This window comes from Callospermophilus lateralis, chromosome 13, assembly GCF_048772815.1.
Source record: "Callospermophilus lateralis isolate mCalLat2 chromosome 13, mCalLat2.hap1, whole genome shotgun sequence".
NCBI lineage: Eukaryota > Metazoa > Chordata > Mammalia > Rodentia > Sciuridae > Callospermophilus > Callospermophilus lateralis.
Genome location: NC_135317.1, coordinates 87,189,662 through 87,216,684, shown reverse-complemented (window position 1 = coordinate 87,216,684; position 27,023 = coordinate 87,189,662). Strand labels below are relative to the sequence as shown.

Sequence of the window (27,023 nt, the reverse complement as noted above, 5' to 3'; positions counted from 1 at the left end):
AGAACTGCTCATCTGCAAGGAATTGGTTAAATAAATTATAATCCATACAATAGCATATACTGTAGTTGTAAAGAAAAGAGTTAAAGAAATGTCCTATATGCCGATGTGGAAGAATTTAAGAGAGAATACTGTTATGTAAACAGAAAAGTAAGATTCAGAATATTTTGTCAGAATAAAAGGTTAAAATAAAAGTAAAAGTTTGTATTTCTTATATCTACAGAAAGAAACTCTAGAGAGATATATAAGCACAACCAATGTTTATATAGGATGGTAGAATCTAGGTCGAGGGGGACAGTTTCATTATTTTGAGTCATTAAAAATAATTCAAGGGGCTGGGGTTGTGACTCAGTGGTAGGGCGCTTGCCTAGCAAGTGTGAGGCACTGGGTTCGATCCTCAGCACCACATAAAAGTAAATAAATAAAATAAAGGTTAAAAAAATGCTTTAAAAAATAATAATAATTCAAGCTGGGTACAGTGGCGCACACAATCCCAGCAGCTTAGGATGCTGAGGCAGGAGGATCTCGAGTTCAGTGTCAGCCTCAGCAAAAGCAAGGTGCTTAGCAACTCAGTGAGACCCTGTCTCTAAATAAAATACAAAACAGTGCTGGGGATGTGGCTTAGTGGCCCGGTACTCCTGAGTTCAATCCCCACTACCCTGTCCCCAAATAATTCAAAAGGTAATTGAAAGTTTTCTACCAATTGTAAAGAATTAAAGATTTCATGTTTAACGTGAATGTTAACTTAAAAAACTTACCCTCATATATGTGTGATCATATTTATACTTAGGTAAACTTTTTAATGTACATGTGTTGTGATTCTGAAGTATAGTCTTTGAAGCAGTTCATCTCAGTAATATGTAAGCTAAATTATTAAGAATAGTTTGTTCTCATAAGCTTTCTAATACAGATTAATCTTTTTATAAAATACTTCTACAATAATGCTTTAAAATTTACTTTTTTTTGGAGTAAGTCTCCACACAGAAATACAAACTATGACAAAGCTTGTGAATTTTACTTGTAATAAAATCCAATATGTGTTTAAATATTGATCTGTTTATGTGAATGTTTTTTAATTTTTCAGCAACATCAGCAAGTATAGACAGAAGTGCCCCTCTAGAAATAGGTCTTCAGCGATCCACTCAAGGTATGCCTTGTCACATCTTTATTTGAACTTTCACAAATCCATCCCAAAACTATACATTTATTTACTTCTCTTTTTCTTAAAGTCAAACGAGCTGCAGATGAAGTTTTAGCAGAAGCAAAGAAACCAAGAATTGAGGTAATAGAATTTATTTAAAGATTATTCATATTGTTTCTGAAATTGAGATTGTTTGGTAACAAGAGTTGTTTGTAGTAATCCTAGGAGTTTTGTTTTTCTGGATTTTAATTATATTATTATGTTCTTATTTTTTGTAAATCTTTAAGAAGTTCCATATCTGTTGCATATAAAACCCCCTGAAATGGTGATTAACACTCCAGAGGAATGTTTAATCTTAATCTTAATTAAACAAATGATTGAACCTATCATCTGTCAATTAACATTGAAGAGATAACACTTGTCTCCATCAGTGGTATTAATTAATATTGCTAGAAACCATGATTGTTCTTATTTTAGACTTTTATCAGAACTAATTTTCTTTCCAAAGAGAACTGCATTTTTTTAGTTGGCAAAAACTGTATATTATAAATAGTATTATGTTTTAAAATACCTCTACACTGTGGCATGACTCAGTTGAGCTAATTAATACTTACATTACTTCACACACTTATCATTGTAATGAGAACAATAAAAACTTCCTTTAGCAGTTTTCAAAGAAAAATTATTCAGCAGTTTTAAAGTATAATACATTTATTAACTATAGTCATTGTGTTATGCGGTAGATCTGTAAAAATAACTATATATTTTTTATGTGTTTGTTTTTTAATACTTTTTAAAAATATTTAAACAACTTTTGATTTTTTCATTTTTTATGTGGTGCTGGGGATGAAACCCAGGGCCTCATGCGTGCCAGGCAAGCACTCTACCACTGAGCTATAGCCCCAGTCCCATAAGTATATTTCTTAAGTGGCTTCTATTTCATGTAAACTATCCTTAACATTCCTTAAGGATTATTAAGCAATATTAATATTCTATTTGCTAGCTAAAGTGCTACAAGAAATCTGAAACCCATTAAGTCAGTATTTTAATGAAGTAAGCACTTCACAGCTCTGAAGAGTAGAGCAAATTCCCATACCACCTTTTTCTAGGGATAGGCAAACTAGGACCCAAAGGCCAATTCTGGCCTACCACTATCTCATAAAACCTTTTATAAGTGGCGGGGCACAGGGTTGTGGCTCAGTAGCACAGCATTCGCCTAGCATGCGTGAGGCACTGGGTTCAATAAACAAATAAAATAAAGGTATTGTGTTCATCTACAACTAGAACAAATATATATTTTTTGTCTGCTATATGGATAGTAAAGCATCCACAATTATAAGAAAGGTAACTTGAAGGGACAGGATTGGTGGGTAATTTATATATAGTGCAACCAGTGATAAAATTGATGCTAAAATAATGTAATTTTAATTAGGTATATTCTGAAACACAGACTTGATATATTTCACATAATGACAAAAATGATAACTGATTCATTGTTACTGCTATGTGCTAGGGGATAGTCTAAATACTTCATGTGTATTTACTCATTTAACTTCACCACAATCTCTTGAAGTTTGTGGTACTAGGTTTGACACGTGTGAGGCTTGACGTGTGGTACTAGGCTTGATGTGTGAGGCTCCAGAACAAAGAAGGGATTTGCCGAAGTTAGAAGAACTAGTATTAGAGCCAAGGTACTCTGGATCCTAGCTATTCTGTTAACCCTTGGTACAAGTTTTATGGCAGTAAAACTGAAAATTTGCTCAATTTATGAGAGAATATTGTGACTGACGGTTGACAAAGGGAGTGAAGTCAGGGATATCATTTGATCGGAAAAGTCTGAACATTATAATTTAGTTATTTGAAAAAATTGAACATGTTAGAAATGCTAAATTGCTAGGATTCCAGTAGCTTGAAAAATCAACATAAAATAGCATAGGTTTTTTCCAGATCATTTTATAAAGTAATATTGTATTATATAAACACATTACCTAAGCAATTTTTAGTTTTAGTTCAGTGTATGAATATTACATTATACCAGGAAAAAGAAACCTTGAGGGAAGGGTTTCTGATTTGATTAAAGTCTAGATTGCAATTGTCTTTTAATTTGCAGTTCCTTAAGGAACTTGACTATTAGGGGTTATATACCTTTATTATAAATGAGAAAAATATAATGCATTTGCCAAAATAGCCTTCCATTCATTTCAGCCCATGTGTCCATTTGAAGATTTTTTTAAGTGATAGATTACTGTTAGTGTAAGAATTGGAGCCCCCCCATATTTTTTGATCTATCGAGTAGGCTCTGCTTTTTTTTTTTTTTAGTACAATTTCATATTCATTAGCCATTGGACGTGGACTCTGATCATTTGCTTATTTATTGCATATAGGCATGGAACTAAATTAGAATTATTGATTTTTGTCTTGTTAAGTATTCAGACATTTTAGCTGACATCCTGAAATACATAAATATATATTAAAGTTGAGCTACCAACTAGCTGAGAGTGGTGGGTGTGGTGGCTCACACTTGTTATCCCAGCATCTTAGGAGACTGAGGCAGGAGGATCACTAGTTCAAAGCCAGCCTCAGTGATTTAGCGAGGCCCAGTGCAACTCAGTGAGACCCTGTCTCTAAATAAAATATAAAAAAGGGCTGGGATGTGGCTTAGTGGTTATGTACACCTGGGCTTAATTGCCTGTATGGAAAAAAAAATTTTTTTTTTCTGAGCTACCAAAATTAAATGTCAGTCAAGATCTTGAAGTTGCCTGGGACACTTTATAAGAAATCTCTAATGTTCTAAGGAACATGCTTTGAAAACTATTAAAGTTTTACTCGGTTTGGGACTTGTGGCAACAGATGGAAAAAAAACCCCTAGATTCAGAATGAAGTTTTTGACTCTGATGAAGGCTTCTCATAATATTTAGTTATAAGTTTCCTCAGTTATAAAGGATCATTTGTTGTATGATATCTTTCTGAATAAAAGTAGTTATGATGTATTATGGCAAGAACACTTAATCATAGAAATAAATGACTAAGCAAGTTTTTTTGGTAAGCTTTTACAGATGATCCTAGACAATTTTTTGGCTTTTTTAATGGTTCAGAAATGTTACATACACATTGACTTGAAAGTGTTCCACTTTTAGCACAGTATTCAACTAATAATAATTGTTCTCCAACGCTTAGTAATAAAGTTGGTTTTTGTGTGGGTGAGAGGATATATTCTGAGACATTTAAGTAAGTTATATCAAGCTATAATGTTTGGTAAGGTCAGTGTATTAAATGCACTTGTGGTGTATGTTATTTTCAATTTATTATGGGTTTATCAGAATAGAACCCCTTTGTAAGTTGAGGAGCATTTATAGTTAGTTCTAGTCTTTTCGTTTTGTTTTGTTTTTAGTACCAGCTATTGATCTCAGGGGCACTCGATAATGGAGCCACATCCCCAGTCCTACTTTGTATTTTATTTAGAGACAGGATCTCACTAAGTTGCTTAGGGCCTCGCTTTTGCTGAGGTTTGCTTTGAACTTGGAGCCTTCTGCCTCAGCCTCCTGAGCCACTGTAATTCCATGCGTGGGCCACTACGCCTGGCATAGCTCTATCTAGTCTTAAATGATCCAGCATATATTTTGTTGTGGTTTTCTTTGTATAACTAAAAGTATCCTTAAAGTTCATGAAAGTCATGGATTACTTCCATGGAAATGTGTAGATGAGGATTTTGTAAGGAAAAATTATGTACAGTGGTTTTTTTTTCATAAAACTTTATATATAAAGTTTAATGGTAGACTGCATGCTTAGCATACTCAAAGCCCTTAGCCCTTCAGTTCTTAGCACTGCAAAAACAGTTTTTTTAAAATAAAAATTTAGAATGTTTACTAACCAGTGATTATTTCCAGGATGAAGAGTGTGTGCGCCTTGATAAAGAGAGATTGGCTGCTCGTTTGGAGGGTCATAAGGAAGGGATTGTACAAACTGAACAGATCAGGTAAGAATTTTTTAGTACCAAATATGGAGTTTAGGTATATATAAATATACATAGAAAAAGGGAAATTAAAATGCTTCCCACACTTGCATTTACCTCTTTAATTGATTATATGCCTCTGCTCCCCTGATTTCAAAAGAATACATTTTTTCCCTCAGTATCCATAGCGGATTGGTTCCAGAAGCACCCTCTCACCCCTTATACCAATATTCACAGATGCTCAAATCCTTTATATAAAATTACATATTGCTTATAGATACCCTCTGCATATTCTTTTGTGCACGCAGTTTACTTATAATGCCCAATATAATGGAAATAGTATGTAGTACTTTTACTGCATTGTTTTGGAATAATAACAGGAAAAAAAGGTTTGTACATGTTTAGTACATACAGTTTTTTTTTGTTTTGTTTTGTTTTAATATTTTCAGTCTGATGTTGGTCGAATTTACAGATGTGGAACTCATTGGTCCTAAGGACTGTGTGGGCATGTTTTATGATAGGATGGGTTGGAAGCCATATGCTTATCTTGTTTTCTAGAAAGCCTTCTTCATTATTCTTTTACCACATTTGTGTTTCTTTTTAATAATTTTTACCTTATGCCACTTATTTTGTTTAAATTATTTTTTGGTATCAGGGATTGATTCAGAAGCACTTGACCACTGAACCAGGTCCCCAGCCCATTTTATTTTTACTTTTTGTCACCGAGGATTGAACTCAGGAACTCAACCACTGATCCACATCCTCAGCCCTATTTTGTATTTTATTTAGAGACAGAGTCTCACTGAATTGCTTAGCACCTTACTGTTGCTGAGGATGGCTTTGAACTCTTGATCCTCCTGCTTCAGCCTCCTGAGCTGCTGGGATTATAGGCATGCGCTACCGTGCTTGGCCCTTTTTATTTTTTGAGATAGAGTCTCACTAAGTTCTTGAGGCTGGCTTTGAGCTTAGAAATCCTCCTGCCTCAGCCTTCCAAGTCATTGGGATTATAGGCATGTGCCACTGTGCCTGATATGCCACTTATTTTATAATATAATCTCTTGATTTGTAGCAGAAATCAGCAAACTTTCTGAAAGTGCTGTATATATATGTTGGCTCTCTAATAGTGATTTCAGCATCTGTGGATTCAGCCCAATTGTGGATTGAAAATATTTGGAAAAAATGTATCTGTATTGAACATGTACAGATTTTTTTTCTTGTCCTTTTTTGTCCCCCACCCAGTACTTGGAATTGAACCCAGGCCCTCTCATAGACTAGTCTGGTGCCTAGCCACTGAGCTACATCACCAGCCCTTTTGTCCTTATATTTAAACAATATAGTATAACAACTTATTTGCAGTATTGGGGATTGAATCGATGGCTGCTTTACCACTAAACTACATCCCCAGCCCTTTTTAGTTTTTGAGACAGGGTCTTACTCAGATGCCCAGGCTGGCCTCAAAACTTGAAATCCTCTACTCTTAGCCTTCCAACTACTCCAGGCCAGTGTAACAACTTTTAACATAGTATTTGTATTCTGTTGGGTATAAGTAGTATAGAGATGATTTAAAGTGCATGGGACAATGTGAGTAGATTATATGCAAATAATCTACAATTTTATAAAGGAAACTTCAGCATCTTTGAATTTTGATATCTTTAGGGAGTCCTAGAAACAGTCCCCTGGGATACTGAAGAACAAGTGTGTTAAATATTTTGACTTTGCAGGTAATATTATTTCTTTTGCAACTACTTAACTCTTTTTATGGTAGGGAAAGCAGCCAAAGATGACACAAAAGCAAGGGTGTGCCCATATTTGGCCTGTAGCATTAACTTGCAGATGCCTGATTTATTTTTTACCATTTTTTTTTTTAAAGGTACATTATAGTTGTACATAATGTGGCATTTGTTGTTACAAATTCATATTTAGATGCAGTATAACAATATAGCTAATATCACTCTCCAGAGTTTCCTGGACCCCTTCCCTCCTCCCATCCCTGGTCCCTTTTCTCTATTCTAATCTCTGATTTTTCACAAGATTTGCATACCCTGCCTCCATCTTTCTTTTCCTTTTTGCTCTCTTTCATGTAAGAGAGAAAACATATCTCTGGCTTTCTGAGTTTGACTTATTTTGCTTAGCATCTGATTTTTAATATATTTAAAATTACTTCATAATGTTTTCTTTGGCATAGTATGATTCTTAAAAATTCAGTGCAGGAATTTTTTTTCTTTTTGTGATAATGCTGAGCTGAGGTAGATCCCAGTTCCTTGTGCATGCTAGGCAAGCACTATACCACAGAACTACACCCCCATTCTCAGTGTAGATTGTTAAAAGCTTTATTGTGGTGTGTAGGTAACATACAATTAATTTTGAGTATTTAAAGATAAGTTTTCATGTATGTTTACACCTGTGGAACATCTTATCATTCATAAGAAATGAACACAACATCACCCCCTTAAATTTCTTGTGTACCTTTGTAATCCTTATCACCTGTTCCTGCATCCTCTTCCTAGGCAACCAGTGAGTTGCTGTTAGTAAGGATGGATTTGTTTTTTTCTAGAATTATATGTAAGTGGAATTGTGCAGTAGTTTGGTTTTTTTTGTGTGTGTATGTGTGTTTCACTTAGCATAATTGTTTTGAGATTAATTTTGTTGGTGGGTCTATCATTAATTCATTCCTTTTTTATTTGAGTATTCTTCCATTGTATGTAAGTACCACAGTTTGCTTACCAGTCACCTGTTGATAGACATTTCACTATTGGTCTTTTTTTTTTTTTTGGTACCAGGGATTGAACTCAGGGGCACTCGAACTCTGAGCCACATTCAGCTATTTTTTAAATTTAGAGACAGGGTCTCACTGAGGTGCTTAGTGCCTTGCTTTTTGCTGAGGCTGGCTTTGAACTCATGATCCGCTTGTCTCAGCCTCCCAAGTTGCTGGGGTTACAGGTATGTGCCACTGCATCTGGATGTTTTTTGATTATTACAACTAAAGTTGCTGTGAGCATTTGTGCTCAAGGTTTTGCATGAATGTACACTTCCATTTCTCTTGGGTAAGTACCTAGGAGAGGAATGATGGGAGCATATGGTAGTATGGACTTAACTTTTAAAAAATAATTTAATTAATTAATTATTTTTTTAAATGTAGTGCTGAGGATTAAGCCCAATGCCTCACACATGCTAGGCAAGTGCTTTATCACTTAGCCACAATCCCCGCCCCCAGACTTAACTTTTTAAGAAACTGCTAAACCATTTTTCAAAGTGATTGTATCATTTTACTTTTAAGTCAGCAGTGTGTAAGAGTTTTTCCACATTCATGCCAACTCTTTGTATAGTCAGGCTGTATAGTTTTAGCAATCTAATAGGTGTAGTGGGTATTTTGTTATGGTTAATTTTGCATTTTTCTCATGATTAATGATGTTGTAAGAAGCATCTTTTCAAAGTTTTAATTTAACTTCTTTTCTTTGGTGAAAGGTCTTCAACTTTTCCCCTATTTTTTTTTTTTTAATAGGTTGTATGATTTCTTAATAGAGTTTTGAAAGTTTGTTACATATTCTGGATATGACTGTTTTTGATGCAAGGGATTGAACCCAAGGGTGTTTATCCATTGAGCCATGTCCACAGCCCTTTTTATTTTGAGACAGAGCTTTGCTAAATTGCTAAGGGCCTTGCTAAGTTTCTGAGGCTGGCTTTGAACTCTTAATTGTCCTGCCTCAGCTTCCCAAGATGCTGGAATTAACAGATGTGTGCCACCTCGCCCTGTGAATTTTTTATATTTTCTTTGTGAGATTGAGGAAATTTTTTTTTTTTTTTTTTTTAGTTGTTGATGGGCCTTTATTTTATTTTATTTATTTGTATCTGGTGCTGAGAATCAAACCCAGTGCCTCACACATGCTAGGCAAGCGCTGTACCACTGAGTACAGCCCCAGCCCTGAAGAAATTTTTTCTATTTTTAGCTTGTTGAGAGATATTTTTCCCATGAGAAATCAAATGTTGGACATTGCTAAATGCTTTTTCTGATTATATTGAAATGATCATAGGGTTTTTTTTTTTTTTTTTTTTTTTTTGCTGTTGTTGTTAAAATGGGTACATTAATTTTGCGAAAGTCTACATTCTGGCCATAAACAACATCATCTCTTTTTTAAAAAATGCACATTTAATAGCCCCCAGTAGCTCTGGATCAGGAATTTTGGCATGACTTGGGTGACTTCTGTGCTTCAGCCTCACAAAGCTGCAGTTAAGGTGTTAGCCAAGACTCTAGTTTCATCTGTAGGCTCTAGTTTCATCTGTAGGCTAGACTGGGGGAATATGCTTCCCATCTCACTTGTGTGTTCTCATTTAAAAATTTTTTTTTTCTTTTTATGAAATATACATTATTTCTTCTGGCTACTTTAAAATTTCTCTTGCTGATTTTGGCATAGTTTTGGGAGAACTTTGTGTTTCTCGTGCTTGCAGTCTCTTGGGAAAATATTTGGGTTAATTTTTATTAAATTTGAAAAATTTTGGAGCCTTGTTTCTTTGAATTTTTCTGATTTCCTCGTTTTGGAGTTGAGTTGCTTAAATTCCATTTGATGTCATCTGAGAGGTCATTTGTTTTCTTTTCTTCCCTTTGTTTTTGATTCTTTATTTTATTCTCTTAATTTTTTTTCAAAATTGTACTTTGGCTAATTTTTTATGTATATTTAAGTTCAGTGATTTTTTTCTGTAATCTTATGCATTTTTTAAATTAATTAATTTATTTTTAGTTATAAGTGAACACAGTGTCTTTATTTTATTTTATGTGGTGCTGAGGATTGAACCCAGTGCCTCATACATGCTAGGAAAGTGCTCTACCTCTGAGCCACAACACCAGCCTTTATGTATTGTTTTTAATATCTCTCTGTTTAGAACTTTCATCTCTAAAAGTTTGTTTTGCTTTTTTAAATTCTGTGTCTCTACAACTTGTTGAATGCATGGAATATGGCTCTACTAATTATTGATTAGTATTTCTCTTCATTTTGTTGCATATTTTCCTTATTTGCCCTGAAATCTTTGGCTGGAAACCAGACATTGTGCATTTTACCTTGTTGAGTACTAGGTATTTTTTTTATTTCTCCAAATCTACTTTAACTTTGAATTGTTGCACAGTTAAATCACCTAGAAACAGTTTGTTACTGTGGATTTTTAGTTTTAATATTGTTATTTGAACAATGGTCAGTTATAGTAATTATTCCTATGGTAATTATTTCTACCCATTGCTGTGGCAAGAATGTTCTGAGTACTCTTACTTTTTTTTTTTTTTTTTTTTTCCTTTCTGGTACTGGTGATCCAACCCAGGATCCTTGCACATGCCAGGCAAGAGCATTTGCCACTGAGACTGAGTTCTCTTCCTAATGACCAGTGAACATGAACTTTTCACTTTGGTTGAGGAGAACTCCTTGTGAGCACTGGGCATGCACTATTCCCTCCAAACCTCTGGGGTGGTTCTTTTGCTCAGGTTGAGATGGTTTCCTCATACTTACATGCTAATCCGTACTTTGTTGGGAATACTCAAGGGGATCTTCTTCAATTCTTTCTTCTCAGAAGCTCTAGCCTATGAATTCCAAAGTCTTGGATATTTTCAAGGCAGTAAGTAGAGGCAGCTGTCGGAATTACCTTGTTTTTTGGTCATTTGTCAGGGAATCACTATCCTTTATGGCTTGGTAGCTAGTGTGTAGTCATCCATTGTTTCATGTATTTTGACATGAAAACTTTTCAAGTTGGAGGGATTAATCCTGTTTCTTTTACTTCATCTTGGCTAGAAGTGAAAGTCCAATAATTGAAAGTTTAAGGCAGGCTTGATTAAGTAGTTTTCAAAAGTATTTGAATTTGTTTAAAGATACTTTGGTATGCTCTAGGTTTTAGGGGAATATTGTGTGATGTTATACAAAATGAGTCAAATACCTGATGTGTATTGCATCTGCTATAAAGTACCTGCATACCTATTCTAAATAAAATTAGTATATTATATAATACTACTGTATTTAAACCTGCAGGAATTTCCATCCTTTTTCCAGATCTTATGTAAACGTATTTCAAGATTTTCATCTTGTGACTAAAGTAATATTTTTGTCTACAGTTATTAAGGTACTCAACCACTTTTTCTCTTTGTCATTTTATATTACAAAAACACTGTGCTTAAGATTATCATCTTATGAAGTCCATACTTTCAGTATTAAAGTTTTTTTTTTTAATAGTTTCTGAAAGCATCGTCTTTCTTTGCTCTTTTACCTATTTGAAAATCAAGTAAAGGGAATATTAAGAAAGTTCAAAATATGGTATCATTTTCCAGAGATTAAAATGATTGTGTGTTTTTTGTGGTATTTAAAAACCTCCTTCATCTATAAAATATGATGTGTACAATGGCATGTAGGTTTGTAACCTTGAAATAAATTTTAAGGAAAATCCAAGCTCCCGCACTTTTTACAGGTTGAATTTTTGGCCCCCTTACAGGTGGCATGAGTGTGTGTATCTGTGTGTAATTTCCGTAGATATAGAGCTAGAGTAGCTAGTAAAATTTCATAAAATATGAAAAAAAAAAGCACCCATATTAATGAATTCAGGTCTTTTGAGGGAGAGATGAAAAACTTCTGAGGAATTTTGTTGAGTTGATCTTTCCTATGAAAGTATGAATTTGTTCAATAGATATTGTCTGTGTGTGTACCCTTATCTATAAAAATCTTATATGATTACAGAATATCAACTATGCCAGTTTGAGATGAGAAGTGCCACTTAAAAACAATTTTACCAGAAATTTATAAATATAACAATATATGATATGTTCAAGGAAACTTTGCTGTCAGAATTAAAAAAATAAATTGCTTTTAGGTCTTTGTCTGAAGCTATGTCAGTGGAAAAAATTGCTGCAATCAAAGCTAAAATTATGGCTAAGAAAAGATCTACTATCAAGACTGATCTAGATGATGACATAACTGCCCTTAAACAGAGGAGTTTTGTGGACGCTGAGGTGGATGTGACTCGAGATATAGTCAGCAGAGAGAGAGTGTGGAGGACACGAACAACTATATTACAGAGTACAGGAAAGGTAATAAAAATATTTCACCCACTTGTAAAATGAGTGTGTATGTTTAATCTTGTGATTAGTTGTAGAATTGGTTAAAATTTTATATTAGGAAATTTCATGTTTTATTTCTTTGAAAGATCAGGAGTAATGTAAATTGCCAAATGGCCGTATTTACCATTCTATTATTGGTCACCAGAGAAGCTGTGTGAGTTAGGATACATGCCCCTTCACACATCTTTTTTAAATATGGAGTGTCCCAGTTCTCTTTTGAATCAGATTTTTGCCTGAACTTCATAATTAGAGAATATTGAATGGCGAGCTCTCTAATCATCAGAGAACTGATACCATCATTAATTTTATTCTTATAAAGTAGAAAACTTAGAGAAATCACTAAATATTTATTGAGTATATTTTAAACATTAGATTCTATTTTAGGGATATAGGAATTTTTTTTTATTATTAACGTCCTTATTAGCGGAGATATTTTTGTTTTGTTTCAGCATGTGGGGTTGGTTTTATTTTCTCCCTTGCTCTGCTCCCCCTTTCTTTTTCTTCCCTGACTCCTTTCCTCTTCTGTTTTCCTCCATTTTTCCTCATTCTCTTTTTCCTTCCCTTTCTTTTCAGTGTTAGAGATAACACATTAAAAAAAAAAAAATCTTTGTACATGTGTCTTTTTTCATTTATGTCCATACAACTTAAGGATTTTTAAAAACAAATTTTTGATCAAAAAAGATATACATTTAAAATTTTGGAATATAGATATTTGATTCTGGATGGTCTGGTATCTTAATAGATCTCTCAAAAAATGGATGCATTAATTCTGTTTTATTTACATATTTTCATCTACGTCATCCAGTCCTCATATCCCAATTCCCCTTGTCCCAGATTTTCTCTCTCTCTATCTGTTTTCTAGGACCACTTAATCACTGAGCTACACCTCCTAGCTACTTTTATTAATTTATTTATTTTTGGGTACCAGGAATTGAACTCAGGGGCACTTGACCACTGAGCCACATCCCCAGCCCTATTTTATATTTTATTTAGAGACGGTCTCACTGAGTTGCTTAGCACCTTACTTTTGCTGAGGCTGGTTTTGAATTCTTGGTCCTCCTATCTCAGCCTCCCAAGCCGCTGAGATTACAGGTGTTTGCCACCATGCCTGCACTGCTTTTGTTTTTTATTTTGATATAGAATCTCACTAATTTGGTTAGGTTCTTGCCAAATTGTTGAGGTTGGTCTCCAATCTGTGATCTTCCTTAGCCTCCTGAGTTACTGGGATTACAATATGTTCTCTCTTAGTTCTCCACTTATGCAAAGTTGGTAATAGTGATGGTCTGATAGGAACATTTGAAGAATTGTGTGGGATTATTGATGAAACTGACTTTAACATTGTTTGAGGCAGAATGATTTTGATTGTAGAATGTTGAAATTTTAGCTTTAAATTTACTGTGCTATATAAATAGGAATATAGCTACTTGAAAAGACTGTATATGAAAACAGTTATTTCCGTTTCTTTTGTATTTTGACTTACTTCAAAAAGTACTTTTAATAGTCATTCTCTAGAGCTTAGAATTGTAGATAAATTCGAGCATATGAGTAAACTCCCATTTTCCATTTTTGTTATTTATAATAAAACAATATTATATTTATTTTCATGGCCTAATATGGCTAATACTTGAATAATACTGTGACTTATTGTTTTAATTATTGAAAATCTTAAATTTATAGTAAGGAAATAAAACAGGTGATATGCCTCTTCTTCCTTTTAAAACAAAAATTAAATTTTCAAATAACTGAGGTGAATAATTTTCTTTGAGCTCTAGATGGCAGGATTGTACCACAATTTAAAAACTGTTCTAATTTAATACAGTTTGTGGGTACCATTGTGTCTTTTTAAAAGTAAGTTAATAATTAAGAATTGTTTAATAACTGTACCTCTGTGATTTAATCTTCTTAAATATAAAACCATATTTGAACTGATAATCAGTTTGTATACTGTTTTTATCTGTTGAGCTGTGAAAAATACTGTTAAGTACTTAGAGTCCTATAAATTTTAGAACATCACTGCTGCTAATTATTAAGGTCTTCTTATTTTCTGAGTTTTAGGGGGAAAAGACAGTAAAAAAAGGATAGGTGAAAACTTTCATGAGAAATACGACACATCTTTTTATACAATTAAATCATTGCAAGCACCCCAAATAAAGTAAACTAATTTTCCTGTGCCATTAAAACATGTTTTTAAGCTTCTACAAATTAGTATATGCCTTATTCTATTTTGTGCTGCTAAAAGCAGAATACATACTATAGACTGAATAAATTATAATGAACAGAAATGTATGTGGCTCATGGTTCTTAATGCTGGGAAGTTTAAGATCAAGGGACCACATATAGGATGGTCTTCTTACTACGTAACATGGTAGAAGGTAACAAGGATGAGAAAGAGTGAGGGACAGAAAGATAGAAGGGGATTGAACTCATCCTTTTATCTGAAAGTCACTCCCATAGTATGTAATCCACTCAATTCCTGCTTGATCATTATGAAAGGTCTTAACATTATTGCACTGAGGATTAAGTTTCCACCGTATAAATTTTGCAGAACACAAACCATAGCAGTATGAGGCAGGTGATGATAATTACTTGTAATTCTACCAAACAACAAATAGGTAATAATAACATTTCAATGGATTCTTTTAGAATTAGAGTTTTTCAGTATTTTATTATTTTTAAAGTAGTGAGATGATCTTCTTTTTTCTTTTTTTTTGGTACTAGGGATTGTTCCCAAGGACACTCAACCACTGAGTCACATCCCCAACCCTACTTTGTTTTTTATTTAGAGACAGAGTCTCACTTAGTTGTTTAGCACCTCTCTGTTGTTGAGGCTGGCTTTAAACTTGTATGTTCCTGTCTCAGCATCCTGAGCCAGTGGGACTACCGGTGTGTGCCACTGTGCCCGGCAAGATTGGATTTTCATGTTTTTATTTTCATAATAATACTAAGGTTGTATTTGCATTTCTTACTATTGGCCTTCAGTCTGGTGTAAAAGCAATAGCTGGTAAAACTGGCTTGAAACAAGGCAGTGGCATCAAACTTTATTAGTTCTTCATCCTGATCATGTTCTTTTTTTTTTACATTTTTTTAGTTATTGATGGACCTTTATTTTATTCATTTATTTATATGCGATGCTGAGAATTGAACCCAGTGTCTCACGTCACACATGTGAGGTAAGTGCTCTCCCAGTGAGCCACAGTCCCAGCCCCATGATGATGTTCTTGATTTGGTTTTAAAATTCATTCTTTTAGGGGATGGGGTTGTGGCTCAATGTTCGCCTAGCATGTGTGAGGCACTGGGTTTGATCCTTAGCACCACATAAAAATAAAGATACTGTGTTCACCTAAAACTAAAACTAAAAAAAATAAATAAATAAAAATTAAAAAAATTAATTCTGTTAAACCTTGACCATTTAGTAAATCTTTTTTAGTATTTTATGTAATAAGACTGAAATGTATATTGTAGTTCTGGATATCAAAATACGGTACACCTTAATAGCACTGTGTGAGTTGTCAGTTAATCAGCTGCATTTTCACAGAAAACCATTTTTTATTTGAATAACTTATTTAGACTTGGGTATTTGGCAGACATTTTTTTTCAAAAAGAAGGAAAGAAGTCTGTTCCTTTAAGGAAAGCAAGTGACGATATTTGTTGCCAATGATAAAATATGAGCTTTCATGAGAAAATTAAATTTTTTGAGAAATTTTCTTGCTTCTATGACCTTAACAGTTTTGTAATTCTTAGACTCTTTGATGAATTTTTTATGAGTTTTATTAACAAATAAAATGCAAATATAATAATAAATATAATTTGTTGATACTGTATAATGCAACTTGTTAACATTTGGAAAATATGCATAACAGTGATTGATATTTTTCCAGATGACTAGAACATGGATTTAAAAACAATCTACATAAAGTACAAAATAAACCACTGAAGTTTAAAGTAGTAATAAAATAAATTTATAGTTGAGGCTTCCATATACAGATCAACAACTGACCATATGGTTTTATTTTAGTATGATACCAAAGAATATCCACAGTTATCTGAAAAACAATTATATCCCTCTCTTTTCTAACTGTGTGAAGCTACATTTTCTCAATATTCTTTGATCAAGCCAGGTAGCACAGCAAAGATTGTTGAAGCAGATATTAGAATATAGCTATCTTCTATTAAGCCAGAGATATTAAAGACACTTGGAAAAATTTAAAACAGTGTCCTTCTTGTTGCTACTGTTTTGTACACTTTGGAAAATAATTTTTTAATAAAATTGTCATTTAAGTTTACATGCAATCATGTTTTTCTTTTTTTTAAAATGGGTTATATATTAAAAATTGGTTGGGCTGCAGTTGTGGCTCAGTGGTAGAGTGCTCGCCTAGCACGTACTAGGCACTGGGTTCCATTTCAGCACCACATATAAATAAATAAATAAGTAAGTAAGTAAGTAAATAAATAAATAAATGGTGTTGTGCCCAACTACCACTAAAATATATATATATATATATATATATATGTATATGTGTGTGTGTGTGTGTGTGTGTGTGTATAAATTTGTCAGTTTCAGTTTTTCAATATGATAAATTTTATAACTCATACAAACTAGGGTCTTTAGGGTCCTTAGTAATTTCTAGGAGTACAAAGGAGTTCTGAGACCTGTTTTGCTATTATAAAGAATTACAAAACTGCATATTTTTGTACCTAATACGATGGTAGTAGTTATGTTTAAAAGGCACATCTCATTTTTTATATATTTTTATTTGTGTAGTATTTATTTAATATATACAAACCAAGCAAGTGCTAGGCACTATCTGGAGATGTATTTGTCCTAGATATCAGAGGTTATATTTTTTGGCAGAACACAAAAAGTTAAATAAATAGAGCAGTAATTAAAACATGCTCATGATAGGGTAGACATCGAGTAAGGGCAGCTAACTTAATCAAGAGGACAGTGGAGAGAATGATACTTAAAGTTTAAAAACTACTGTGTAGGGCTGGGGTTGTGGCTCAGTGTTAGAGCGCTTGCCTAGCATGTATGGAGTACTTGGTTCGATTCTCAGCACTGCATATAAATAAAGAAAATAAAGATCCACCAGCAAATGAATAAATAAATAAATAAAAAATAGTGAGTATTTGAAGTGATAAGGTTGGAAAAGTGGTCTAAGACAAGGAAACAAATGCTTAATTTTCTGTAGTAGAGAAATTACGTTGTATTAGAGGTTCATGAGGGCAGGCACCGTGTCTTTGCTGATCTTGTCATTGCTTTTGAGTATCAATCAAGATTTTTGGCTTATAGTAGAGTCTTAAATATTCCTTAAACTTCTGAGTGATTGATAAGCAGAAAGAAAAGCCCCATGGGAACTGTTAGAATCAGGGAGGGAAAAGAAACAAGAAAGAATAGTGTCTCAAAGGCCAAGGAAGAATATTTCATAAAGGAAGCAGTACTCAACTGGTTGTGTCTAATGTCGCTAAGATTATTCATACAAAAATTTATTCTAAGTTTATTAGTAAATACTTCCCAACTTTTCTGATTTTTTTTTCCCAGTGTTCACATTGACGTCTAACAGTAACTGAGAACTTTGAACATCTAATATAATCCATGGCAATCTGAAATTAATATTAGGGTTTATTTTACTTACAGGAGGATATTGTTGATTTCTGTCAAAATTAGGGTACCACTTTTGACAGCAAATGTTATATTTTTATTTTAGCTTGTTTGCTGGTTATGCATTTCATTAGATACAGAATATGAATAAAGTTGTAGATAAAAATTGCTATTTAAGTAAATGAAAAAATGAGATGAATAATGCTGCATTTATAATAATTGGTCTCCTAATGAATTTTCTAGTAGTAGTTGGATGATACTTTTTTGCTTAACTGTCTCATTGTGTTTTCCATTACTGTAATGCAATGCCTGCGACTGGGTACTCTACAAAGAAAAGAAGTTAAGAACTAGGCATATTATAGCAAAGTGGTAGAGGATAGTGAGCATATGCAAGGTTCCAGCACAGGGCAGGGGTGTGGGTGTGAAATGAAGAAAAAAAAATGGAAGATTCTTTTAGGCCACAGTTTTAGAGTTTGAAAGTCCAAGATGAGCAGTCTCATCTGTTCAGCCTTTGGTGAAGCCCCTTTAGCTAGATCACAGTATGGCGGAGAAATGGAAAAGGAATTGACTGCATGCAGAAGGGGACAAGTGAATGCTTATCCTTGCTGAGTAACAACCCATTATGAAGAATTATTAAAGAAAAGCTTTAATCCCTTCTGAGAGCAATGCCCCCAATGACCTGATTACCTTCTGTTAGGCCTCACCTTTTAGAGGTTTCATCACCTCATTATCACCACACCAAGGAACAAGTAAGTCTCCAGCACATGAATCACTGGCGAGGCAAACCACGTCTAAGCCATAGCAATGATAATGGTATCTTGATATGGTAAAGAAGGGAAGAACTGATAGGAGGAAAATTTAATCATAATTGCTTATTAAGTAAACTTACTGCCTTCGTATATTTAATTTTAAGTGGACTTAATCAGAATCCATTTATATTTTAGAATTTTTCCAAGAATATTTTTGCAATTCTTCAGTCTGTCAAAGCCAGGGAGGAAGGGCGTGCGCCTGAACAGCGACCAGCTCCAAATGCAGCACCTGTGGTAAGAATGTTTTGCACCTTATATAGTAGTTTTAATGAAAGTGCCATTTTTATAACAAAAATTTCAGTGTTGTAGTTTTGAAGACATCTTAAAGTTTTAAATTAAGATTGTAAAGCTGCTTTGGTGTACCTTAATGATGTGAAGACTCTTTTCAGCATGAAAAGTTACTTCAGCAGGAACTCTGGTGTCATTAAGACTGAGAAAATATACCTTGCCATATCTGGTATGAATTGGTTAAGTAGGAGAACCCTCTGAGTAATTATTTTAGGTAAACTGTATCTGGCCTACTTATTGTTATGTGGGACAATTGACCATTGTTTAAAATATAAATCTCTATTACTCTTGAGTTGGGACTTATTTTGACATCTTTTCTATCTATGTTAGGTTGGTGACTGTATTTTCCCTAATCATCTGCCATGTGGCCCTTTCATTATAGACTGAGTTTTGGATAAAGTATTTTCAAATTAAATTATGCAGTTATGGATTGGTAATTCTTGGTAGTGATATTAAGTTTTTACTCATAAATAGTGTCTCAAAAATGATTAATGGTCATCAAGTGGTCTCCTCACTACTTTTTGTCTTACTGGCTATTTTTTTTTTTAGTTGTTAACGGACCTTTTATTTATTTATATGTGGTGCTGAGAATCGAACTTAGTGCCTCACCCATGCTAGGCAGGCACTCTAGTACTGAGCTAAAACCCCAGCCTTACTGGCTATTTTAAGACAAATAGCTTAGAATATAAATATTTCTATTTTGTTTTTAATTATGACTATTAACCAGTATTTTAAAATATTAACTTGTAACTCATAATTTATCTTTCTACAGGATCCTACGTTGCGTACTAAACAGCCTATCCCAGCTGCCTACAACAGATATGACCAAGAAAGATTCAAAGGAAAAGAAGGCAAGTTGCTCCCTTTATTATTGTGCTGACCTTGAGAGTTAGTATATTAAGGAGTCTCATATTTAAGAGTAAGTGTTTGCAAAGTAACTTTACAGGCCAAATTTGGCTGTGGTTTTTTTTTTTAAATATTTTTTAGTTGTCAATGGACTTTTATTTTTATTTATTTACATGTGGTGCTGAGATGGAACCCAGTGCCTCACACATGCTAGGCAGGCGCTCTACCACTGAGCCACCACCCCAGCCCTTACTGTTTTTTGTAAAAGTATTTTGTTTTTTTTTTTAGAATACAGCCACATTTAATTCATGTTTAATTTGTGACTGCTTTAACTCTGCAACAGCACAGTTGAGTTGTTACAGACCTTATGTAGCCTGCAAAGCTTTTGGCCTTTACAGAAAATTGGTAAACTCCTTGTTAGTAGTTTGGATTCTGGATCCAGATATGCTCGTGTCTGTTAATTTCTGTTGAAATTTTAATGTTACTTCAAGTGCATCCCATCTTAGTTTCCACTTGTCTGTAATTACAACACTAATGGTAATAGTACCTATCTCTTATTAGAGTTATGTTGGATATTAACCAGTTAATAAGGTCTTTAGAATAGGGTCTGGTATGTAAAAAACTATTTATTTTAGAATAGAGATTCTAGATATCAAATCATGTTTTCCATATTCTATTTAAAAAAAAAAAAATTGGGGGGGTGGGGTGGGGTACCGGGGATTGAACTCAGGGGCACTCGACCACTGAGCCACATCCCAGCCCATTTTGAACCTTTATATATAGTAAATTGAAGACTTTGTTGTACTGTTGAACTTTGAGATATAATGGAAATTCTTACTTTAGTTTTTTTAATCTATCATATAATATCAAAAGTCTTAACAATAAACTGCTTTTCTTTGTAGAAACGGAAGGCTTTAAAATTGACACTATGGGTACCTACCATGGCATGACACTTAAATCTGTAACGGTAAGTCATTTTGATTATAGATAATATTTTATGTGAGATCCAGGTATTTTATGTAAGTAGCAGATGTTGAGGAAAATTTTGGTCCTCATTTAATATTTTGTACTTGAAACATTTATCTAATAACCAATTGTGCTGGTGGATCTTGTGATTTATTATTTGATCGATGAGTGTTTTGTTTCTTTTTCCCAAACTGGTTTTGAGTATGTGTAAATGAAAACTGTTTGGACTAACTTGCAACTGGAATGATGCTGTGTAGAAATTATTATTTCTAGATGTTCTGACCAAGTAAAATTTAAGACTTTTAATTTTTATTTAAACCATGATGTAACTTGGTCCTGTAGAGCCTGAATCCTTTACTTTATTTTGCACACTAATTATTTTGCATACTTATGGCTCCAGAGTCTGGAGCATTGTGCCTTTTATACTTTAAAATACCTGTGCCTATATTAGAAACAAATACCAAAGTTACTTTCATCTTTTCTTGTGTCATCAGATCTTTATAGACTCCATGTTGCATGGAATCATAATATATTTGCTATGAATTAAGATACATTTTTATATTCAAAATTGGCCATGCTTTAACTTAGTTATTTCTAGAAGTAGGCAATATTGAGAATCTCATCAGAAAGTTAAAATTTTTATTTCTTTTTTAAAACTAAGGTGGGACTGGGTATGAGATATTTTGTTATATATTTGTTTTAGATTATCAGACTTGTTTTTATATTACTGAAATTGTTTCTGTTCTCATTAGCATTTACATCACACCTTGTTTTAGAGGCTGGGCATGTAGCTTTAAGACAAATGGGGCTTCTTTAAAGATATTAGTCAGAGAGGCCTTTCTGAGGAGATGACAGCCAAAAAGAGACCTGGCAGAAGAACATTTCCTATAAGGCAAGGCAGTGGTCAGGACTGAGGCCCTATGGAGCAACAGCCAACAAGACCAGTGTGTACAGTTAAATGAAGGAGGGGGAAAGTGATAAGAAATTAGATACATCCATCTTTTGAGATTTGCCTGGTTTCTCCTGATTTTAAAATATAATTCATGGCTTGTAAGATTTAATTTAAATTCTTAAGTTATGTAGTTATTGATGTTTTCTTGGGGATAGAACTTGCTTACTGATTCAACCTTAAGTGATGATATTATACCTTTGAGGAACTGAATGAAGTTGCGTTCGTGGGTAGGCATCAGAGTTATTTTTGTTATTGTCATTGTTTTACTTCTTCCTTTCCCATTGCTCTGAAATGCCGTGGAGTGAGTTTGATTATTTGAGCTTCTATGCAAAGATAGTTTTTATAGTGGTGCTTTTGTACAGAGCAATATTTTCTAAAATCCAAGAATATAAGTCTTTTTTTTGGGGGGGGTGTACCAGGAATTGAAATCAGGGGCACTTGGTCACTGAGCCACACCCCCACCCCTAATTTGTACTTTTTATTTAGAGACAAGGTGTCACTGAGTTGCTTAGCTCCTTGCTGTTGCTGAAGCTAGTTTTGAATTTGCCATCCTCCTGTCTCAACTTCTCGAGCAAACGGGATTACAGACGTGTGCCACTGTGCCTGCCCAAGAATATATTCTTAACTGAACGGTGTGAGAATGATAGTTTTTTGCTTCCTTATCAGAGACTTTGTTCTAAATATTCTTAAAAGAGGTGAATTTAAGGAAATTTATGCTATATAATTTTTAAAAGAGTCAGAAAAAGGTATTTTTTTAGGAATTCAGTAGTAAGACGAAAAATGATCAAATTGCTAGTAATTTTATTATTTCATCACCCATTTTGAATTTCTGTGCTGTTTTTGTCCTGATATAGCAGTTATTGAAAGAATACAAGCAAGTTTGAACTTGAAAGCTTTGAAGATAATTGCTATTACTTTTTTAAAAATTATTATTTAGTTGTACCCCCAAGCTTAGGCTTCTAATATAATTTTCCTTCTTTTTTTTTTTTTTTTTCTGTTTTGAAATTATTACTCTATTTGTGAGTTTGCAAGTTTGCCTACTTTCTTCTTAATTCTCTGGTTAAGAAAGTTTGTCTCTTGTAATATCCAGCCACACATACACAGTTGTAAAATGTGATAAAAGGCTTTGTTTCTTACATTGTGACTTCCTTTCTAAGATATTAATTCATTTTTGCTACCATTATTTTTCAGTTTTGTTGTGCTTAGTTAATAGAAATTAGAATGAGTCCAGGGTTAATCTACATATCTTTTAAGTTAAACATCAGTGTTCTAGTAGATGAAAGACTAAATCAACAAGTTGGCAACTTTAATACAAATGTGTTTTTTTCCCTGAAGTTGTTAGAGGAGAAGGGCATGTGCTTTAGTAATCCTATTTCGTAAGAATCATAAATTATTGAAATTTGTTAAGGACATAACAAGGCCCAGGCAGGGTTTTGTTAATATACAAACAATACTTTGTTGAAATTGAAGCCGAGCCATCTTTAAGATTACAAATTTGTATATTGAATGTATATGGTTCACTTTTTTTCTTTTGAGAAGGAAGGCAGGGGTTGTCTCACCTGTGTTGGCCAGACTGGTCTTGAACTGTTAGGTTCATGATTCTCCTGTTTAAGCCTTCTGGGTAGGTGGGACTACAGGTGTGTGCTCCTATGCCCAGCTTCTAATTGACTTTTTTTGACAGGACATAAAATGTGGTTTATAGTAAAGGTTTCAGAGGCACAAGTCATGAAATTGTTGAGTTGTTAGAAAGCTTTTCTGAGCTGGGAGCATTCCCCCCGAAAGTATTACTTGGATTTTGTAATGATTAAGAAAATAGTAGCTTAGCCAAATTTTGTGGTACAGTGTGTCTGTCTGTGTGTGTGTGTCTGTCTGTCTGTCTTTCTGTCTCTGTCTCTCTGTCTCTCTCTTTCTTTTGTACCTGGGATTGAATCCAGGGTTTCTTAACAATTGAACCACATAGCAGCCCTTTTATTTTTTGAGACAGAGTCTCACTAAGTTGCTCAGGACCTTGCTAAGTTGCTGAGGCTAGTCTTGAACTTGGGATCCTCCTGCCTCATTGTTTTTAATGTCTGAATATCTAAGTTGGAATATAAATGTATGCTTCTTTTAAAAACAAAAGAAAATGTCTTTCCAAAGTTTATTTGCTACCAGAATTTGCCCCTTTCCTTCCACTTTTTGGGGAACATTTTTGAAAAGAATTAGTTTTACAAGGAATCAGGTTAAATAAAACTATCCTAGAATTATGGGTTGAAAATAGAAAGCTTTCTTAGGAGAAAATACATATAAGTTTTCATGGATTCCTTTTGTGGAAAAGCCATCTTAGACTAAGAAAATGTTAGTTGACATTGCTTTTTATTATTAAAAATAATTAAAATAAATAGGTGAAGATACTATTTTTCTTACTTGATAGTAGCAAGGAGCCTAACTCTAGTTCTGGTGGAGAGGGTATAAAAAACTGCAATCCCAGTTGACTCTTGTTTACAGAAATTTGGTAATTGCATTAAGAATCACTTCATTTTAACCTCCATAGTTTGTTCAGGTACAAAGGTTACAAATTCTAACCCCTATTTGTTCTTTTTTTCCTTTCTTGTTCAGTTTCATTAACTCTTTTTTAAAATATTTAATTTTTTTGTTGTAGTTGGACACAATACCTATTTTTTATTAATTTTTTTTTATGTGCTAGGTGAGTGCTTTACCGCTGAGCCACAACCTAAGCCTAACTTTTTTTTTAAAATTCTAATTTGTTATATATGACAGCAGAATGCATTTCAATTCATATTTCACATATGAAGCACAATTTTTGGTTGTGCACTCATTGACTCTTAATCACCTTATTATCTTCATTTTTGAGAAAGCATTTTGTACCCTGAAATTACTTAAAGACTGAAAGACATATTAGCTCTTATTATGTAGATCAGATTTAGTAGTTCTTACCATAAGTGTTTTATGGGAAACCATTCTCTTGATAGTAAATTTAGATTTCTAGTATCTGTGTTAGAGGTGTATTAGTGTCACCATCACCTTAACACTTTTGGGGGGATTTAGAGAATCTTAATCTCTCAACCAGGTTGTCTTCTTTTTTTGAGGGGTGGGGGTTGGGGTACTAGGGATTGAACCCAGGAGCACTCAACCACTGAGCCACATCCCCAGCCCTATTTTGTATTTTATTTAAAGACAGGGTCTGACTGAGTTGCTTAGTGCCTCGCCTTTGCTGAGGCTGGCTTTGAACCCACAGACCTCCTGCCTCAGCCTCTGGAGCTGCTGGGATTATAGGTGTGTGCCACTACTCCTGACCAGGTTGTGTTTTTAAAGCAGGAATACATACATTAGTAACCTCTACACTCTATCACTGTTAGGTAAAGCTTCTTTCTTTCTCATTTGGTTGTTTATTAATTTATTGTTCATTTCTTCTTGGGGTATCATGGAAGCAATGTATAGTAGCACAAATGTTCTGAAATTTTCTAGAACCCAGGCTAACCAAGATGGAGATAATTGCTTAAGGTATTCTTCCTTGGGGCTCTCTTTCCCTTTCTCACTTCTTCTTTTCCTGTGTTTCTTTAGCAAATATTGTTTGAACACTTACTCTTTGCCATGCGATATCCTGGTGTCTATCAGAGGTGAACAAAACCATATGTGTTCTCATGGGCTTGATTTTATGGTCTAGTGTGGCAGAGACATTAGTCAGTGACTTGAATGTGATGTGAATGTATCGAGTGTGTAGAGGTGTACATTATGCCAGGAGACCCTAAAATTAGGGAATTTGTTACAGGAGTCAACAAATACTTCATTGAGGAGATATTACTTGGAGACAAAAGCTGAAGTGTCACTAGGAGTTAACTTGTCAGGAAAGCATATTTTAGGAACAGGAAATAAAAAGTAAGATTAAAAGCTCTGTGATAGGAAAGAATATGGCAATAAAAAGAAGACTTTTTTGGCTTTTGTGAAGGTTTTAAGTATGCCTATAGGAAAGTTTCTTCTTAAGAATTAGAACAACCTACTTGTTCAAAATGTCAGTGCATTTTCCTGTGTGTCTCGTTGAACATACTTTGAGGTCATTCATTGTGCCCATGTAAATGTGGCTTCAAATATGTTAGATGTCCGTTGTAGAGTAAAATTTAGCTTACTTAATATTTTAGTCAGTGTTTTTGCTGCAGTGACTAAAAGGACCCAACCAGCACAATTGTAGAGGGGGAAAAGTTTATTTGAGGTCTCACAGTTTCAGAAGTTTCAGTCCATGGACAGCATGCATGTTCCATTCCTCTGGGCTCAAGGTGAGGCTGGACATCATGGTGGAAGAGTATAGCAAATCTAAGCAGCTCACGTGATGATCAAAGACTTCATTCATTCTCTATATGCAAAACATTTACTCCATATCCTCAACTTCAAGGAAACAGTTCCTTCAGCCACACCCTACCTGCCTCCAGTCACCACTCAGTTAATAGCATCAAGGAATCATTCACTGATTAGGTTAAGGCCATAGCCCAATAATTTCTCCTCTAAACCTTTTTGCATTGTTTCACATGTGAGCTTTTGGGCGACACCTCACATCCAAACCATAACATTTGCTGACACTTAAAAAGAGTTTATTACATAAACAATCTAGATTTCCAGTTTCCTGACTAGCTATGGGATCCATAGTCTCATGGCACCAACCACATCTATCTCAAGAGTGGCTATTTTGCCTTCTTTCCATTTATTTATTTAGGTACCAGGGATTTAATCCAGGGGTATGTAATCATTGAGCTACATTCCCAGCCCTTTTTAATATTTTATTTATAGCAGGGTCTTACCCGGATGCTTAGGACCTCCCTAAGTTGGTGAGGCTGGCTTTGAACTGAACTCATGATCTTCCTGCTTCAGCTTCCTGCCTCAGCCTCCTGAGCCTTTGAGATTACAGGCATGAGCCAACACACTTGAAATATTAAGAATATTATACTTGAAATAATTTTAAAAACTTAGTTATCCTAATATTTCAGGGAACAGAGTGGCTTTATCCTATTTCAGTCTGAGATGTATGTGTACCCCTGAAACACAATAAAACATTTGGTTTCACTTGAATGTGTGTATATATACATATATGTATATATATTTAAATAAGAGGTAAAAATTAAATACTGTATAATCCCATTATCTCTCTTAAGCTTTTGGATGATAGCTTTATTAATTTCTACCTGATACCCTAATATTTCAGTATTAATATTAGTAATTTTATGCAGTTTAAAAATTATGTCTTCATTTTCATAGATTTTTCTAAGAAGCTATCACTAAATTGCATAGATATATTTTTCCCTCTGTTCTCATAAAACATCTCTCTTCAAAAATTTATTTATTTATTTATTTATTTTTCACATCTTCATACGTGGCATCTCTTGAATAGTAATTTTCCCAG

General features: G+C 33.9%; 1 protein-coding gene across 1 annotated transcript in view; it reads left to right on the top strand.

Moving 5' to 3' along the window:
• Cdc73 (cell division cycle 73) overlaps positions 1 to 27,023 on the top strand; it is a 123,594-nt gene that overhangs the window by 9,927 nt on the left and 86,644 nt on the right. Inside the window, exons 4-10 of the mRNA XM_076831627.1 lie at positions 1,082 to 1,144; positions 1,227 to 1,279; positions 5,026 to 5,114; positions 11,928 to 12,144; positions 18,718 to 18,816; positions 19,643 to 19,721; positions 20,619 to 20,683. Coding sequence (XP_076687742.1) covers positions 1,082 to 1,144; positions 1,227 to 1,279; positions 5,026 to 5,114; positions 11,928 to 12,144; positions 18,718 to 18,816; positions 19,643 to 19,721; positions 20,619 to 20,683 — 665 coding nt within the window. The remainder of the gene's footprint in view (positions 1 to 1,081; positions 1,145 to 1,226; positions 1,280 to 5,025; positions 5,115 to 11,927; positions 12,145 to 18,717; positions 18,817 to 19,642; positions 19,722 to 20,618; positions 20,684 to 27,023) is intronic.